Source organism: Neospora caninum, chromosome Ia (genome assembly GCF_000208865.1).
Source record: "Neospora caninum Liverpool complete genome, chromosome Ia".
NCBI classification, from domain to species: domain Eukaryota; phylum Apicomplexa; class Conoidasida; order Eucoccidiorida; family Sarcocystidae; genus Neospora; species Neospora caninum.
Window position 1 is genome coordinate 1,486,878 of NC_018385.1, and position 19,006 is coordinate 1,505,883.

General features: G+C 60.7%; 2 protein-coding genes across 2 annotated transcripts; one reads left to right on the top strand and one right to left on the bottom strand.

The window, feature by feature from the left end:
* Window positions 1–2,246: 2,246 nt before the first annotated feature.
* NCLIV_001610 (conserved hypothetical protein) lies at window positions 2,247–5,351 on the top strand (the record flags this gene model as incomplete). The annotated part of the gene is made up of 1 exon (XM_003879659.1): window positions 2,247–5,351. One exon carries the CDS (start codon window positions 2,247–2,249, stop codon window positions 5,349–5,351), a length of 3,105 nt encoding a protein of 1,034 aa, XP_003879708.1.
* Window positions 5,352–8,145: 2,794 nt separating this feature from the next.
* On the bottom strand, window positions 8,146–16,196 carry NCLIV_001620 (conserved hypothetical protein; the record flags this gene model as incomplete). The annotated part of the gene is made up of 6 exons (XM_003879660.1): window positions 8,146–9,143; window positions 9,501–9,800; window positions 10,250–10,685; window positions 10,962–11,036; window positions 11,356–11,711; window positions 12,050–16,196. 6 exons carry the CDS (start codon window positions 16,194–16,196, stop codon window positions 8,146–8,148), a joined length of 6,312 nt encoding a protein of 2,103 aa, XP_003879709.1.
* Between the last annotated feature and the right edge of the window lie 2,810 nt (window positions 16,197–19,006).

The following is a 19,006-nucleotide window of genomic DNA, read 5'->3' on the forward strand; positions in this document are numbered from 1 at the left end:
GGACGCTCGCGGGAAAAAACGGTCCGTGCAACGGCGAGCGCGGCTTCGCCAGGCTCTCGCTCGAGGTTTTCCCGCCGCTGTTTTCGAATCCAGATAGAGAGCATCGGTCGAGAAACCCATCGAAAAACGCCAGCCGGCAGCGTCGGTCTCTCTGAATGTTCGGAGCTCACTACTGTGGCCTGGCCCAGGGCGTTCAGTTGGCGAGTTTCTCGCCAAAACGGATCAGGCGTCGGCGCACAAAAGTCCAGAGTCCCTCCTCGCTTTCTAACACATCGCGCACCCTTTTTTCTACTCAGAGAGGAGCCCGCCGCCGTTGTCGCAGAAAACTCCACAAATCGCGCAGTTTTGAGGCGCAAAAAGGAACGCGACGTCTTCTCGCCTTTTGTGTCTCGAGCGGCAACGCATCCCGCCTCTTGGTCCTTTCCGAGTCAACTCTCGTCTTTTTGGGGGGGGGTTGCTCGGCCCCGCCCCCCTCTCTCTCTCTCTGTGGCTGTTTCGAGACTTGCGAGAAAACGCCCCGATTTGTGTTTGCCCCGTCCTTGTGCCGCGCCAGTCCGCGAAACAAAGCGAGAGAAAGAGAGAGACACACGAAACGAGACACTCAGAGAAACCTGCGCTTTTGCTCGGGCGGTTCTGGTGTGCACGGCGTGCGCGTCGAAAACTTTCCGCTTCGCGAGAAAACCTAGACGGAGAGAGCAGCGAGGGCAGCCCAGCCGGTCTTTGAATTTTTCGAAAATACGCAGCGACAGAGAGGCGCCTCTGGGGGTTTCCCGACGGCGCCGAAATCCGGAAATGCACGTACAATACAAATGTATCGATCGCTACAACGTATGCATTCACGCTGCGGTTTCGGTGGAGTTCTGGTTTTTGTCTTTGCAGAGCGCTCCCAAGTGGCCGACGTGACCGCTCGCGCAGAGGCTTCCGTTTTTGCCGTGGCTGAGGGCCTCAGAATTGTGTTTTTTCATTGCCTTTTCCCCGAAAGAACTTTACTCCGGTGGGGGCGGGCGTCACTTGCGGTGCCGTCGCGTGAATGCCGCGTCGACTGACCGGGAAGGTTCTTGGGAAGCACAAACCGTCATCGCACGAGCGACCGGCGCAGAGAGAGATATTTGGACCTTCCAGCGGAGTCGTTCTCTCGTCTTTTCTCTTTTTTCTGGCAAAAACGGATGCTCAGAGTTTCCCCAGGCGCTGTGCGCGACACCGCGCATCCTAACTGTCCCTGGAGCCGACCGTGGTCGTAGCTCCCGCCTTGCGAAAAATTCAGTTCGGCAAATCCTTTTTTCAAACGTGAAACAGCTGCTTGCCCCGCTGGCGCATTGCGGGTAAGTGCAGGCTTTCTAGCCGTGGGCCGTAACGGGAATTTCCGTCCACAGAAAAACCGGAAATATCTCACGCCTTTCACGGACACCAAAGGTCGTCTTTCCCCCACTCTCTATCTCGCCAAAATCGCGTCGTCTCTGCGTTCTTTGCTCTCTGACACACGCCCCGCCGTTGAAGCCATCCGTCGTCTGGGACGTTCGCCCGGCGCCTCGCGCCGTGTTGTCCGTGCTTTCCCTCGCCAGACGCGAAGAAAAGGGAAGAGGCGCGAGGAACAAAAGAGAGAGTTGGGGAGACGCGGGAGGAAAGTTAAAACGATCCACGTGTGCGAGAAGACCGGAAAGTTCGGCAAACATCTCTCATCTCCAAAGGGAAGACTCCTCTTACGTTTTTCCCTCGTCTGTGTGTGTATACAGGCCGTCTCCGCAGCTTTAATCTCGTACGTGATCGCTGTCCGTTGCCCCGCCCCCTTTCTGTGCTTCCCGCGTAGACGAGGAAGACTCTTTGTGCTGCCTTCTCTCGGCTCGCGGCGCTCTTCACTTTCACGGCAATCGAGTTCTTCTTCGCCGCTTACCTTTTCGAACAGGGTCAACACGGATTCCCCCGTTCCACGTTTTTATGCTCTCGGGACACCGAGCGGCACACAGCGAAGATCGCGTCACGTTCCTCTCCTCTGTGCTCCACCTACACCGCATCCCAGCTTCGCCGCTTAACGTTTTCGACGTGCAACGCGTCTTCTCTATCGTCTTTTCTGTCTTGCTCTTCCTTCCTCGTTCTCTCTGTGTGCACGCCTTCGAGTGTGTTTTGTGGCCAGGAAGGCCTGTGTGTAGCGCGGATGCACTGCAGAGACCCGCGTTCTTTCTGCTCTGTTCTGAACTCCCTTAGTCGCGGAATCTTTCCCGGAAACACCCCCACGGCACTTTGGGAAAATGGCTTCGCCCTCTGGCGAGCCGGGCGGTCCAGACGCGAGTGGACGCGCGTGCCTCACAGACCTCGCGACGAGGGCGCGGGCTTCGCGATTCAGCGAGAGGAGCGTCTCAGAGAGGGGACAGCGTGGAGAGAGAGGCAACGTGGAAGGACCAGGGGAGGAGGGTTGGGGGCACGAGGCGAGGGGAGACGCGGCTGCAGGGATCGAAACATTTTCGGCATCCTGCGAAGACTGCAACGCCACGAGGCGTTCAACCGAGAGCGAGAAGGTGGACGAGGATCTCGGCGATGAAGAAGCCGCTGACGAGCTGGCGTCGGGAAGCGGCTTCTTCTTTGCTAGGAATTCTGCCTCGCTCGTCTCTTCAGTTCGCGGAAACGTGGATCTTTTCAGTTCTTCACTGCCGGACGATTTCCGATCTGAAGCGCGAAGCATCTCTTCTGGATCGCCGCCCACGGCGCCGCCTTCCCGTCACCCGCCCGCGATAAACTCGGGTGTGTCTTCCTGTCTCTCCTCGTCTTCGGCCTCTTCCTCGGCAAGTTTCCCGCCTTCCTCCAGTGCGTCTCGCGCAGTCTCCTCGACAGGGCCATCTACAGAGACTCAGCACGAGTGCGAACCGTCGTTTTTGGATTTCCCGCTCTCTCCGTCCTCCGCCTCTTCTCTCGCTTCTTCCTCTTTGCAGCCTTCCGTTAGCGTCTCTGGTTCTAGCCTTTTCTCTTCTTCCGAAGGGATGGATGCACTAGGCGCGTCTGCGGTTCCCCTTCTCTCGAGCACTCCCGCCGGCGACGCTGCTGGAGCGTCTCCTGTGCCGTCCCCGGCTGGCGCCGCAACTTCCTCCCCCCGCGCCGAAGACCCGTCGAGCGTCGCTTCTGTGCTGCCTTCCTCGGCTGTCTCGAAACCCCGGCCGTTGTCTGTGGGCCTCGCGCGCCCAACTCCCTCGCGTGCTCGCGCCCCCGCGGACGGACGTCTCGCAGAAGGAGAGACAGAAAGCGTCCCTTCGACGCCAGTGCAGGACGAGAGAGGAGAGAGAAGATACACCTCGGAAGGCGACCCGCGGAACGAAGCGGGTTCTCGGAAAGAGAGAGATGGCAACGAGGAGGCGAGACGGCTGGTCTCCGGATTCGCCGTGAGCACTTGCGACGCAGAGATGAACGCTGTGCAGGCGCCACAGGGGCCGTCGAGGTCCCAGCTGCATGCGGAGAGCGCGGACGCGGAGGTGTTAGTCGGGGCGGCGGCGCTGAGGAAGCAGTTCTCGCACGCGCATGCGGGTGACCCCTATTCGACTTCTGGTCTTTCGTGTGCGTCTTCCTCCGTTGTGCCGTCTCCTCGTCGCTCGCCGCCCGCCTTTCCCGCGTCTACGGCCGCATGCGCTTCCAGGGATCCCTCCCCCCCGCAGCTGCACGGGGCAGGGGAGTCTGCAGGCGAGGGCGAGGGACCCGCCGAGAACGAGAGAGGCGGACCACGGGTTCAGCCTGCGTCTCTGGCTGGTCGGCGAGGCCGGTCGGAAGTGGCGGAGGACGAAGGAGCAAAGAGAAGAAGAGACGCGCACCAGGACGTCCGAGGAGTCCTAGAGGAAGAAGCTGGGAAAGGGTCATCCGACGGCTGCGAAGATTCTCAGAGAAGCACTCTACGCAGTGCCGCAAGCAGCGCGCTGTCCTGGGCAGAAGGCAGACTTCGCTGGTTTGTGGGGCGAGACTCCGCGAGCGAAAGCGAGCGCGGGTTGTCGGGATTTCACGGAGGGCGGGAGCCGAGTTGCCCCGCTGCGTCAGATGTGCATACTCCGAGACGAAGACAACGCGAGGAAAGCGCGGCAGAGGACACCCAGTCGCCAGTGGGGTCCGCCGACGATGGCGAGATGCCGCGACGAGGTCTTGCGTCCAGTCTTGTGGAGAGCAGGCGAGATGCGCTTTCGGGCGCCGGTCGCGCGCGTCCTTCCAGCTCGTCGGCCTCTGCGGCGCTTCAGATGGACGAAGAGGCGCCAGGCGGGAGCGAAACAGAGAGCGAGAAGAGGACCCGGGAGGGGGAGAGGGACGATGATGCCGAGAGCGTGGAGGAGATGGGGAGTCACCACGCAGCGATCAGCATCGATAGCGGCGACGAAGACGATGTGGCAGTCGTCGACGCGGCCGGCGAGGGGACAGAAGGTCGAGACGCGGATGCCCTTGACCCGCGAGAGGGCGAAGAAGAGAAGGAAGAAGAGGAGTCCGATGGCACGAGTCGAGTGTCTCCCCGCGCCCCTGAAACCGCTGCCGCGCCGGGCACCGAGGGGCGGGCAGTCCCGGCGTCGCGGCCGGAGGGCTTCAGCGACGACGACCTCGAGGAGGTGGAAGAAGACGGAGACGATTTGGAGATTATTGCCGTGGAAGAAGACGACGCTGTTGAGTTTATCAGGGAAGACCAGAACCGTGTCCCTGCGCGTCGGCTGTTTGCGGCGGAGGCCTTCGAGTTCCCCCGTTTGTTTCCGCCTCAAGGGGCGACACGGAGTTCCCCTTTCGCGTCTCCAGGGCCAGGTGCGGTGTGTCTCTCGAGCCCAGAAGCCGCGCCGCAGCCTGAGGACGACGTGCACGTGCCGCGGTGCGCCATCTGTCTCCTCAATCTGAAAAGGAGACACACGGACGTTTTGCGTCTCATGGAAGAGCGCGAACAAGAAGAAGGGAAGGCGAGCGCCGGGGGCGGGTCGGGAGAAGGCGAAGCGGAAACGAGTGGCGCGCGAGACGAAGAGGCGACGGTGTCTCCGGCCCCCCGGGGAGACCCGCCCAGTACGGCTGGCGAGGGCGAAGGACGCGAAGAGACCCAGACGGATCCGGTGCCAGGCGACGAAGGCGACCGGAGTCCGGGGGGTGGGAGGGGACGGGGGCGCAGGCGACGGGGCCCGAGCCGCGGGAGGGGCGAGAAAACCGCGGCGGACAAGGCCGCGCAGCGAAAGAAGTACACGGAGAAATTCCGCTCGCTGTACTCTCCTGAAGATCGGGATCAAACGATGGTGACGATTTGCGGCCACGTCTTCTGCAAAGGCTGCCTCGAGCACGCCCTCATGCTCAAGAAGGAGTGCCCGGTGTGCCGGCGGAAACTCCACGGGTCTCGGCAGTATTTCCCCGTTTTCTTCTGACGCGCCCAGAGTATTTACGGAAACAGACCGCGCCGGAAACTCCCAGTACTGTGATCGTCTTGAGGGGCTGAACTCAGCACCTAGACGAATCGACGACTGGACCATGAAGGCGCACAGGCATCTTTTGTGCGGGAAGGGAACAAATGCGGCACCAGGAAAGGGAAGAGAAGCCGGCAAAGGCCGAGCGAGTTAAAACAGCCGAGGGGCGCGCGCTCCAGTGGGCCGATGTTAGGATCTAGAGTAGACGAGGAGTGTGTGGCGCATTGTGTTGTAGAGAAACGAGGTGGAGACGGGCGAAGAAGGGAAACGGAGAGACGACGCAGGGCGGAGCGAGAAACAGCGCCTTTCTAGGGTGGAGTGTTCCTGGGAAGAACACAGCGTTTTTCGAGACACTGGTTTTCGGAGTGGACGAAACGGAAAGGAAAACAGAGAGGGCCAGCTTAGAGAAATTTGTTTGTCGGGCATGCGTCGTGTTCTTGAGCGAGTCGTCTCTGCTCATTTACGAGGCGATTCTTTTTTGTGAATCTCAGGGAGGGGCGCTGCGAGAGGCTCTTTTGGGAGGGGACGAAAGGAAACGCATTTTCACTTTGTCACGGGGAAGCGACGGAAACGTGGAACAGAACTGCGCTCTGGATTTCTCTGTCCTTGCTCTGTGCATGCTCGAAGAGCTTTGCACAGCGGGTTGCGAGGGAAAGTGAAATCAACTTTTTTTCATTGCTGGCCGCCTTTTTTAAACTAATGAAGGTAACTCAACACATTTTGAAGGAGCGCTTGTGCCGGCAACGTCGCGACGGCGAGAGACAAGTCCAGTCAACAAGGAAGTCTCGGCCGTTTCCGTTGAGAGGGGATAGCCATGGCGTCGCTCTCACCGAGTAGAAACGTCTTTCTTGGTGGAGCGAGAGGCTTCGCCCGAGAGGGACACAGGTTTACACACTTATGGACAAAACCGTGGCACCCGTCTTCCTGCTCACGGCAAGGCTCCAGGGACGCAAAGGGGCGCTGTCGGAGAGTCGAGCAAGCACCAGTCAGATTAGAGCGTTTCCTTGAATACTTTGCAGCCAAGTAGCCACCGGAAACCCCGCCCCCACAGAGACACGGAACCAGATTTTCTGCAGTGGGCGACGGCTCGGCTAGACAGAGTTCCACAGCGCAACTTATAAGCCTACAAGCGCATGCGAGAGGAAGACTCTTCTCTCCATGGGCGAAAGAGCCCGTGAGAGCTGCCTTATGGCCTCCAGGGGGAGGGGGGGGGGCGGTAGGAGTCCCCGTTTTCATTTTCGTCCACGTTCAAGAGAAGATCCTCTACAGAGGGGAAGGAAGGAGGCAGGAAGCAGAAGGAAGGAGAACAGTTTCCTCTCGCCTACTCGATGCAGAATGCGACGGACTGCAAGGTGTTTCGGCGATACTTTCGCCGACAACGGTGTTCGTAGGATACGCGTGAACAAAAGTGCGGCCGTTCGAGGCTGCAGCGAGAGCACAGCGCTCCAGCAGGCGATAGCGATACGCGCAGAAAACCCGTGAAAAAAGAGGCTGGTCTGTGTCCCCAGCCGTACAGGCGTCCGTGCGAGAGTCTTGTGACCGCGTTCTGTCCTTCGGATGTTTCCGGACAGAGAAATAGGCTCTACGGGGATTTTCCCGAAGCAGGGTGTCTTTTTTTCCAAGAGGATCCTCTCAACGCCGACGCATGCGCACACTCCACGGAAATTCCCGTTGTTTTCACAAAGAACAGGTCGGCCTGGGCCCCTTGGCCTTCTTTCTGGGACGGACAGGCCGAAAAAACGAACACAAACTAGGGCGTTCGCAATGCAGCGCCTTGTTCCCGACCAGCGAAGCCGAGAAGGCGGCACTGAAGAAGAGAAATTCTCTCGGGGAGGTGAAAAAAGGACAGACGGTGACACCAACAGCGCGCACTGAGGTGAACACGCGGACACACATCTATGTAGACGAATTTATGGTATACTGGTTGTGTTCTGCCCCAGACAGGACCTCGAAATCCAGTGTTTACCTCTTTACAGGTATGCATATGCATGAATGGCGTTATTTATCTCGGCCGAGAAGGAATCAAAAAGCACCCCGGAAGAGACTTACAGGCAGCGCAAAGCAGAGATGGGCACCCCAGCAGGGGAGGTCACACGAGGAAAGGCACACGCATCAGTCCAGGGAAGGGACGGGAGGGAAAACCCGAGAAAGGCTCGTGGGGCCCTGTGGTCTGCTTCGCAGATAGGGCCGTTGGTTGCCAGAAGCGAGGCGCTGGGTCCCAAAAACGCGACTTGTCTGACTCCAGAGCGAAGACCCGTCGATGCCCAGCCATGAAGCTAGACATCCAGAGGGGGACACCAGCTTACGCGGCCGTTATGCCCCTCTCGGCAACACCAAAGGCAGCCTCAACCGAAAGGCAGCGGCCTCGCACCAAAATGGACACCAAATAGCTCGCTCGTCGCTCCGGCAGATCATGACAAAAGGAACAAACAGGAGCCTACACGCGTGCGAGAGCCGGGTGGGGGCGCACACGCAGGACAGCAACCAGAAAGGTTCCGTGTTCCTTGAGGATCGGGCGGGGCAATATACTTCCGTGGGAAAAGCAGAAAGGCGCCAATGAGTGTGGCACAAGCGGTGCGCTCGACCTTTCCGTTCCCCTGCCCCGCAAGAAAAGAGGGAACTGATTTTCCGGAGCACGCCACCCGTCGCCCCCGTCACAGGCGGGGACAGGCAGCGTCCTCGGACTCGTCCGTGCCTTTCCCGCGCTCGCTTCGGCGCGCGCGTTCTCTTCTCTCCGTTGTTCTTTCCTCTCTGCTTACCACACGATGTCCCTTCGACCGCGGCTCGCGCCGGTCCCGTCTCCGGCGCCTCCGCCCCACGCAGGCCCCGCGCCCAACGCGCCTGAACGGAGGCCCTCCTCGCCGACCGCCGTCGGGTGCGCGCCGCCAAAGGCTCCTCCACTCTGGCCGTGGCCCGCCTGTCTCCCGTCCCCGCCCGTCTGTTGGGGCTGCGGGGAGTAGAGGGGGGCGCGACTGTCTCCGGAATACGCCGGCGGACAAAACGGAGACGGAGAAGCCGCGGGGAAGGCGGGAGTGCCTGGGGGCGCAGGTTCGGGCCCAGGGTATCCCGCAGGGAACCCCTGGTTGAAGACACCCCCGGGTGGACACCCGTGTGGATTCGGCTGGGCTGGCCCGCCTGTGGGGAAGGGCGCCGTCGCGACATGGCCTGCTGGAGGCGGGAAAGGAGCAGTCGGAGCCCCTGGGCCGCCGGACGGGAAGGGCGACGAGAAGGGCGCTGTGGGGTGAGGCGCCGGAACGGGACCGGCGGTCGGGTGCGCAGGCGACGCAGCGGGAGGAGAGACAGACTGCTGAGGCGCGGAGACAAGGCCCGCGGGGCCAGAGAAGCCTTGCGGCGGGCCGAAGGCACCTCCGGGAGCGGAAGGCGTCCCAGAAGGAGCAGAGCCCTCGCCGAGACCGCTGCTGCCGGAAAAGGGAGGGAAGGGGGAAGTGCCGTTCGCGTGGGCCGCCGAAAATCCTGTGAAAGTCGTGGAATCGCTCCCGGGGGCCGAAGGGCCAGCACCTGGTGGGTAGGCGCCTCCGTGAGACGGAGGCGCAGAACTGACGAACGGAGTGGGGCCAGAATGCGCAGGTGGAAAAGGAGGAAAGGGAGTGGCGGAGCTTTGGTCAGGAGGCTGCGCCAGGTCAGGCGACGTCCTTTCGGCGCCGGGGGCGCACACCGGCTCGCTAGGAGTCTGGGGCGGAGACGCGACTCCAAAGGGATTCGTCAGTAAGCCGGCGGCAGGGGGCATAGGAGCTGAGAAGAGAACGAGGACGCGCAAGAAACAAAGTGCAAGCATGGTGTAGACAGTGCGGCGCGAACCCAACAAACGCACCCTGTGGTGAAAAAAGGGACGCGCGACAGAGACAGCACCGAGGCCACACTCCTTTCCTTTCTCCTCTCCGACGTGTGGAACCCCTCGGCCCCGCTAGACAGCCTTCGGTCGAGGTTGTGTCCGACAGGCACTTTTCGCCAGGACTCTCGTCCACTTCCACGTATCCCTTTTCTCGCATTCCTAGCGCCACCCTTTGTGGCGTTGTCCCTCACTTGCGCGCTCAGTTCGAAGCGTCTCCAGTTCTTCCCACCTCCACACGCCCGGACTAGAAGACGCACCTGCTGCTCGGAAAGACTCCGGAGGATTCCTCGAGGTTCCGTCAGGGGCGGAGACCGAGGCGAAGCGCGTCGGAGCAATCACGGGCCCCGCTGGAGCCGCAGGTTGGGCCCTGTTAGAGGAACTGCCTGCCGTAAACACGTCGACGTATCTGTTTCTTCTATCTGCTCCCACGCGCGGCCGCGTTGCCATGTCGCCGCAAGCAGGAGGCGGAGGAGGCGACGGCGCTGACGCGCAAGTCCCTGCTCCAGAAGAAGGGCCGGTCGGGTCTGCTGGGAGAGGTTCTTCCTCGTGTTCTCGACCTGCAGGAAGAACAAGCAATGGACAAGGCGCACGTTGGGGAAGCGACAAAGGGGCGGCGCCCTCGCGCGCCCATGGGGGCCAAGGCGATTTCTCAGGCAGGCAGCGAAAGAAAACGAGGGGAAAAACAGGCGCATGCGTCAACGGACTCGTCGGAGGGCCGTTTCAGAGAACGAAAACAAAACCCTTCCCCACAACGCGCGTGACACGAAGGAACACGACCGTTTCCAGTCTGTTTCCAAAGGTGGGGTTGGCCGATTGTCTCCCCCCTCGATTTCTTCCTTCGTCCCTGTCCTTCCCCACGTCTTTCCCTCCTCGTTCTGGCCGTGCTCCCATTGTTTTCAGCAGTCCCTTTTCCGTTTTCTCGCAGTCTTCCCCTCTCTTCGGCGTGTTCTGCGGTCCCCCTCTGGCATCTCTCTGCTTGCACGTCTCTGTCTCGCTCTCCGTATACCTCTTTCTCGCCAGCGCTTCTGCACGTGATCGTAGTAGTACGCGTTCTCGACGCCCACGTTCCTCTCTTCGGCACTCAGGGCCTTCTTGAGCCCGCCAATCATTCCCTCCAACCAGCTGCCTCCGACGACTGCGGCCAGCGACAGGCCGCCCTCCTCCTTCTTTTCTCTTTCTCCCTGCGGACTGCCTTTGAATAGGCTCGGGTCCCAGCCGGCGGAAGCGGGGCGGGGAGTCGACAAGCCTGCGTGCTCTGGAGCCGCAAGCGCGGAACGATGGGAGGCAACCAGATGCGAATTGAGACGCGCGAACTTCCCCGTCTGAATCAGGCCCTCGATCTTCTGCTGGACCGCGCGGAGATCCTGCCGCACCTCCGCCGGAACCTGAATCTGCGGCAGCGCCCGAAGAAACGAGGCGGCCATTGTGCAGTAGCTCTGAGCCTAGAAAAAGAAACAGACAAGTGGAAGAAGACAAAGAAACCGGTGGGAGAACAGAGAGGAAGAGCCCAAACACGAGGAAAGCAGACGAGGCCAAACGCGCGGGAGGGGCCAAGACGAGGCAGAAGGAACGGAAGTTAAGGGATTGGACATTGTTAGGAGAGCACCCAAGGCAGCGAGGTGAGAGGCGCCTGGAAAAAAGCGACAGAGAAGAAGAGGAAGAAGGAAGTCGAGAAAAAATGTGACGAGAGCAGACACTCTCCTGTCGCTGCCTCTTACTTGTTGAAGGAGACCAAGGTCGGCGAGAAAGAGCGCGTACCAAATCTTCGACGGAACCAGCTGGGGGAACATGAACTGCAGAAACACAAAAAGGCGACAAGCACTCGTGCGCTTACCTCTAGAACCCCCATGAACGTGCTTGAATCCATCTCTCCGACTCCGTCGTTTACTCCAGTCGAGCACTAGATACGCATATTTAAGTAAATATTTATATCTGTACACTTTTCCTGTACATATATGTGTGTATTGAGGTGTGTGTGTATATGCATGTGGATGTGACAGTGCATTCACACACTTTTACGCCTGAAGTTCTGCATGCAGATTGGTAGATAGAAATGCACGAGACTGGCCTCCTCGTCGCATCACTGTTGGCCGCGTCCGTCTTAGGACATACTTGCGGGTCGTGGAGACGGTGTAAGTATTCCAGGGTTTCTGTCAAAATGACTTGCTCGACTGGGTAGCCGCCGATGAAGAGGAGACTCCCATCTTCTCGCGGATGCCTCGGGTCGGACCCTGTCCCCATCCCGTGATGAACGGGTGCCGAGAGAGCGGCCGGGATGACGGTCTTCCCCGCCAGCAGCGCACAGAGCTGAGAGGCGTGACGCCACTCGCACGGGCTGGAGACAGAAGAGCCTTCAGACTCGGAGAGGGCGCGGCTCAGCGCGAGAAGGAGACGCTGCGCTGAGGGGTGAACGAGGCCTGCAAATCGCGCGACGAGAGCGGCTGTTGGGTACCAGGCGTGGATGGCATCTGCGGGGGAAAGAAAGCCCGCACCATAGCAAAGTTGCCACCACGCGGTCAAAGAGAGACATCGAGACATCGACCAGGCTAGCAAAGACGTGAAGGAACAACAGGGAAACGAAAAGGCGCGTGTTCTCCTTCAGCTTGCTCTCCCTCGTGTTCTCGCTCGATCCAGTCGTCTTCTTCACGCATTCGGTTTTCTTCTCTTTCCCACGATTTCCTCTCGACTTCCTTCTCCCTTGAGTCTGTCTCCTGCTATTCTGCCTTCCGCCCCCCCCCCCCCCCCCCCCCGCTGTTGTCTCGCCCTCTCTCCTAGTGGTTTCGGTTGCGAGCAGCCGCTTTCTCACCTGAGTCGAGTGCGAAGGAATCGGTAGCTTGTCCCACAACCGAATACAGATTGGCGACGGCGCGTCTCCACCTCCGTGTCACTTCCCGCGCCTTGCTCGGCGCGCCTTCTTCCTTCTCCGTCCCTGCCGTCTCTCCTCGAGCTACCGGTCTCTCCTCGTCGCTCGCCAGCTGAGCCGAAAAGGCTCGCAGGGTCTCGTTGACTGCGTCGCTGCTCAACGCGTTGCCGAGGGCGAAAGCGTGATCGAAGATCTTCTTCTCGAGGGCCACCTCGAAGCCGCCCCTGACGTCGCCCATGCACGCCCGTCGGCAGATCTCGTCCACTGCGTCTCCGCCCGTCGCCTCTCGCCCGTCTCTGGCGCGGCCAGAGAGGGGCGCTGCGGGCTCAGGCGCGCGGGACTCCGCCGCGTGCACCGACGCGCACAGGTCTTCTGGGGGGAAAAGCGCGGAGGCAGAAGGGAGCGTAAGCCGCGAGGAAGCCTTCTGCGTCCCCGGATGGCCCGTCTGACTCCGCTGTTCCTGCTGGAGCAGAGCAAGCAGAAACGCCCACAACCCGCAAACCTCGATTCGCGAACCTGCGCAGCCCGCAGGACCCGGCGCTCCGATCCCGTTCCGACACGAAGAGCCCGGAGAGAGGCTCGGACTTGCAGCTGCGCTCTGGGAAGCGAGTCGCATCTTCGCCTCGACAATTCGCTCAAAGTAGCGAATCAGAGAGGCGGTCGTTCGCGCGTCTGCCGCACCGAGGGGTCCGGGGAACCCTGCCACCGTTTCCAGGAAAAGCGACGCTCCCGGGTCGCCTAGCGCGGTCCCCTGAGTCGCCGCCAGCAGCTCCAGCGGCTGACCTGGCGCAGCGGCTCCGCCTAAGGCGGCGGTCAGGGGAAGTTCCGACACGGCCGAGTTCTCGGGGCTGCCCAGAAACATATACCCACCCAACGCAAAGGCGACAGAGACACCCCGCGACCCCACACGTCGCTGAGCGCAGGCAGTTTCGCCCTGGGGCCCGAGCGGCGCTGCGGTGAGCGGCAAGGCACTCCCCGTCGGGACTTGAGGCTCGGGGAGAGTAGAAGCAGAAGCCCTCGAGTATCCCGTGAGGGGAGACTGGCTTTCAGGCCGGGGTTTCGGGCGCGCCTGCGCTCCTTCGGCGAGAGGCGCGGAAGGCTCGGGAGCTGAGGGAACGGGCTGCGCCTCCCACGGAGCGCGCTGGCGAGCTGTCTCCTCGAATGCGGGAGCCCGTGTCTCCTTCGGGCCCAGAGACGGGGGGGCGCGAAGCCACGCGGGCGGCGCCGCAGGGGGCGGCGGCGCAGGAATGTCCGCCCGGGGCAGGGAAGGTGCGCGCGGCTGCTCTTCATCTCGCCCGCCAAAAGGAGGCGCGCTGGGCTGCGCGAACGCACCTGCGGCGGTCGGTTGCTGCGAAGGGCCTGAAGCTCCGGCCACAGCCGACTGCGCCCCGTCCCCACTCCCTTGCGACGGTGCTTCGGGTGGCGACGCAGCCGTCGAAGAGAAAGGATTTTGGAGAAGAGAGGAAAAGTCCTGCGCCTCCGGGCCCCTTTGCAGGCCCTGCAGGGCGCCGAGATCGGCAGCTCTCTCGGGTCTTGCTTCTCCCACCCGGTCGTGAAACCGGGGAACCGTCTGGCCTTCTCTTCGGTCGCCCGAGCCCGAGGTGTCCCCAGTCGCTGCGCTGTCTCCAGCAGAGGGCGCAGCCGCGGAAAGAAAAGACGAGGGACACAGGCCGTGTTGAACCCCAGTCGGTGCGCCAGACCCTGGCAGCAGATTTGGTGTGGATCCCGGCGCCGACTTCGCGCCGTTCGCTTCGATGATTCCGTTTCTCTGCTCGCCGTCTTCCCCTCCGCAGCTGAACTCCACGCCCTGTTCCTCTGTCTCCTTGGAAGAAACGGCCGTCCCAGTCTCGTCCTGGACTTTGGCCGAAGACGAAAAAGCAGCCTCGCTGCGCACGGCCGGCCCCGCCTCCTCGCCCTCTCGCGCGGCCGCCGCCTGTTCGGTCTCGACCGCCCTCGCCTCCGGGGCAGGGGCCAAAGGCGAGCGCGCGATCGTGCCGAGAATCTCACACGCCGCTGCGCTGTTGAAAACGCTGTCGGAGGCGTCATCGTCTCGAAAGAGAAAGAGAGGATCACCTCTGGCTGCCTGCTCCGCGTCGCGTCTGGCGCGGAAGGCGGGAGCGAATTGACCGCCTTCTGTCGCTACACCCGAAGACGCCCGCGCGAACTGCTCCTCTTCCGCGTCCGAGGGGCAGAAGGAAGCAGGGACACCGCCCAGCCCAAACAAAACGTCTGCAGGAGAGTGCCCGTGGTCAGGCAGGCTCGGGGTATACGCCGAACCACTGGGATGTCTAGGGACGTCGGAATCCCTCGGCGCGAAGGGCCCGTCCACAGTTCTCTTGTCCGAAGGCGCATCCAGTTCTCCACCCAAAGGCGCAGCCGCTGGAAAAGCCATTGCAGCTCCTGGGCCGTTCTCGCCAGGTCCGCGCGGCGCTTCAGAAACAGGCACGGACAGGGAGCACGCGGGGGAAGACGAGACAGAGGAAGAAGGCGCTTCCCCCTCTGCGGTGGCGGCGAGGGCCTTTGGCTCTGCAAAGAGGCCTTGTTCCGCTTCCTCGCGGTGCGGTCGACTGGCGCTGTCTTCGGGCGCGTTTTCTGCACTCCCCGGAGCTCCAGACCCTTCCTGCGTCGCCCCCGTGCTCGGCCCCTCCGCAGGAAGAACAGACAGACTCGGCGAACTCTGGCGATCAACGGGCTCTTCACGGACCGCCTCCGGTCGTTCCACGGCCTCGACTGTTTGATTTGCACGCAAGCAGGCTTCTTCTGCAGCTGCGTTCGAAGGGACACATTCAGCCGCGGGCAATGCCGACACTTGGTCTCCCGCAACGCCCTCGTCTCCAAGGAAGGCCCCTCCTGACGCCTCGGGTGTCTCTGCTGGTTTCGGGACCGAGGAGAGAACAGCATCGCCGGTCTGACTGCAGGCGCCGCCGGCATCCTCTCGGCCCTCCCCGGCAAAGAGCGGAGCGGCGCTTCTTTCAGACACCAACTCAGCCGCGGGAGGAGGGCCGGGCGCGAGGCTCCTGTCGACAGGCGGCGAGGTTTCGGCCGCCCCCGGGGCGTGGAGAGAGGAGTGAAGAGGCGGAAAAGGACCTGGAGGAGGCGGCACAGTCTCCGTTCCTCGAGGAGGCGAAGAGTCGACAGACGGAGCAAACGCGGCGCCGGAAGAAAAGGGATTGCGAAAGACCGGGAACGGCTCCACGGGACGGGAAGCAGAAAGCGAGGAAGGCGAGAAAGGTGGAGGAGAGGAGAAAGGCAGAGGCGGAGGAGAAGCTGAAGGTGGAGAAGTGAAAGGTGGAGGGGAGAAGGGCGATGCTCCTGGCTTCTCTTCTCCAACGTTGAGAGGAGCTGAAAACGGGTTCTTGAAGGGCGGGGGCCCGCCGCCGTAGTCGCTCTCTTTTTGCACCGGAGCCTCCGTCTGGGGCTCTGGATGAGCAGGCACTCCGTTTGGGATGTTCCCCGCGTTGATGGCAGTCGGCACGGAGGGGTAGGTGTCGGGCGAAGGCCTCGGGACGCTTTTGTCTCCAGGTGTACAGACACCCGGAGCTTGAGCAGCGGAAACCACTGCGCCTGCAGAGGGAAGGGAATCTCGATTTGCCAGAGGCTTTTCTCCGGAATCTTCGTCTCCGCCGTGACCTGTTCCCGTCGTCAGTGCAGGAGGCGGCTCCACTCTTTCCTCGCAATGGCTTCCGTCAACAGGGTCAGGCAGCCGGTCAGCGCCCGACCCCGAAATTTCGTTCGGAGGGGTTTCCGCCGGGGAAAACGAAGCGACGCCATTGGGGGGGGCCTGCAGAAGAGCGGGAGGTGGGAGGGAACCGGACGACGAGACTGGAGCTGGAGAGAAAGCGCCGGATGCGAATGGGTTGGCCATCTGGAAGGGTACCGGGTACGAGGGCGCGACGGGAGGCGGAGCGGTGGCGGGAGGAGTCACGGAAGAGGGGTTGCAGGCTTCCGAAGCTTGAGGCGAGAAAGAGGAAGGAAAGGCTGGAGACGCAGTTGACTTGGAAGAGGACGGGAAAGTCTTCCGCGGAGTCGAGCGCAGCCAGTCGTCATCGGCTCTTGCCGGGTCGGAACTGAAGAGATTCGACACCGACATCGTGGCTCGGAGGGAAGAACGGGAGACGCGCCGCAGGGAGGGAAAGCAAAGAAGACGAGGCAACTGAAGCGCGATCGACGGGAGCGAGAACAGATGAACGGAACGCGAAGGTTCTGTTTCGTTGTCGGAGACACGAAAACGACGAAAGCGATTCGTCAGATGCTTGTAGAGACCGGGTGCCCAGCGCGGCAGCCCGCCAGCTTTCCCCCCCGAGAGTGTGGTCAAAAAAGCTGCTACAGAGAGCGCCAAAGACACATTTAGATTTGCGGTACGCAAACAAGGGCCATTCCCTTGGCTTTCGCTCGCTTGAAATTCAGCACAGGATCGTCAACATTCCCGTTTTTGCGCGCCGTCTCGCCTCGTTTCATATAATGCGCTCTCAGGAGACCACGAATTCGCCGAAGGAAAGGGAAAAAGCGGAGGAAAGCGGCGCGGAAACGGGAAGTGCGGAAAAAAGTGGCGGAAGGGAAAATCCCCCTTCTTCGTCCTCCTTCCGTGTTCTAGGGCTGCTCTCTCTTTCACATAGGTCCCCGCGACTCTTTCGCCGCCGTGGTTTTTGCCCGACTTTACCGTGAAAAAAACGGTTCTTGCGGGCGGCGCCGCAGAGGAGAAAAGATTGGAGAGAAAAGCGGAGAGAAGAAACGATGGACGCAAGGAAGGAAAGAAACAGAGGAACAAGCACTGTCCTCCGTCGGTTTGATTCTTTTCACAGAGGCCAGATGCCCCCGAAGGCGGCACAGTGCTCGCACATCTGCAAATAGACGATCCCCCTGCGTGGGCCAGTGATCTGACTGGTTCGACGCCTTGGAAGCGATCCGTCACAGGAGAAACGTTCTTCATTTCCTTTTCTCCGCTGGATTGTTCAGATCCCCTCGAGGAGCGACGCTGAACGCGATGTGTGTTCGTGACAACGCTCAAAAAGATGTACGCGCCGGGCAAAAGCTGCTTGAGGCGTCCACCTTAGCGCGGTCCCCCTGATAAAACGAAGGTGTCGTTCCCCCACGAGTGAACGCAGATGTCAACCCACGTTTCACGCGCGTATCAGCGTCCATCTGTTCTCTTCCAGGATCCCCGACAAATAAAAGAAGGCGCAGTTGACGATACTTGAAAAGTGACAGTGAGACAGGGGGTGGACAGTGAGACAGGGGGTGGACAGGGACGACAGGAGGCCCGAGCGTTGCCGCAGCAGGTGGAGTGCCCGTGATTTTAGCCTTTTGTTAGGGCACTCGAAAGATCGTACGTGGTCTCAGCAGAGTAGACAAACGCATAGTTTCTGCCTTTGTTTCCTTGCTGTCCTTTGGGCTTCTCCTCTGCGTACAGGGGATCGACGTGCGCGTGTGTGTCGGGGCGTCAAGGTTGTCAGTGGGATTCTCATGTTCGATGGGAAAGACTGACGAGAAAAGGTTAAAGTGAGAGATCTCACGTTTATACAGATGCTCTAAAAATGAAAGCAAAACTGAAGCGTCGAAACACCTGCGCGGAGCGCGGGGCCGCGACGGCTGAGTTGAAAAGTTTGACGCAAATACCCCACGTCTCTCACCTGTCGCGGTGAATGTCCTCCTTGCTCCGCAGCCTCTCCCGCGTAAGATATATAGTTCCACCTCGTTTTTAACACTTAAAGAGAGCCTTAGGGGGACACACACACGCAGTAGCGCACTGCTCCGGAAAGGCGATGTTTTTGTGTCATATAGTGGCTTTCTTTTTGGGAGAACCCGTCTAACTGGAGGCTCTTGATCTGCCTCAACATCTCCCCGTCAGTTTTGTGTCGTGCAAGCGAATCTCTGGAAAAACACAGAACCAGGTACACACGCCCACACGGAAGGCAACTCCTGAGGCGCCGCTAGAAGTCAACGGGCTTTAAAAAGAGCAACGTACGTCTCCAATCACCTCGCCGTTGAAGGTAAAGAAAAAGACAGTACTGACGAGGAAACATATGACTCGAAATGCAGTCAGTGGATGGGTTATTATTCGGGTATAAGCATCGAAGAGGATGAACTCCGGGGGGGGGGGCCGTGCCAGCATGAACGACTTCGTTCTCCCCGAGGTGACGCGGCCAGAGCGGCAAGTCCCCCTTCTTTGGCGGTTCCTAGTTCGCACTGCGCCTTCAACGGAAAGCAGCGAGCACCATTATATCACAGGCAGGCGATCTTGCGAGAAAATGAAGAAAACTACTCTTTTCTCCCCAAGGTCAATCCCAGTGGACCGTCTGGTTAGACCCCTGCAGTCGCGCGAGTCACAGAGCGGCTGTCGCCGAAGACATCCCGCACGCAAACACACATCTCGTCACGCGCAGAACTGGACGGGGGGTAACGTATTCGCGCCTGGAAGGCAAAGCTCTTGCCAGGCTCGAGTCGATGGAGAGGAAAAAAAGTTCAGGCATTCTTCCGTCCTTCACGCTCACAAGCACACGCCCCCAAAGTGTCTCTTGCCCGCCGAACTGGAGACAGACCTCTTGGAAGATCAGCGAGGCAGTAAATCCCTTATTGCCGGAGCGAAAGAGAGGGATGTTTAACAGATACGAAGGGGGTAAGAAAGTCCAGGCTGGCCTGCAGAAGAAAGATTTGCTCCGTCCCTTTAAGACTGGAGGCGCCAGGCGACACATCTTCCAGATGCAGTGTGACGCTCGGATCCGGTGGTTTTGTCCGGCCAGCAAGAGTGTTTGGAGGGCCGGAGGCCTTGCACGTGTCAGACGAGTGTGTGCACATGTGACACGCGTCCGCTTCACTCTCTTTCGTCAAGTGTTGTGTGAAAAAAGTCGGCCGCCTGCCTTTGCGAAAGCAGAGATGTCGCAGAGTCTAGTCTCGAATCGA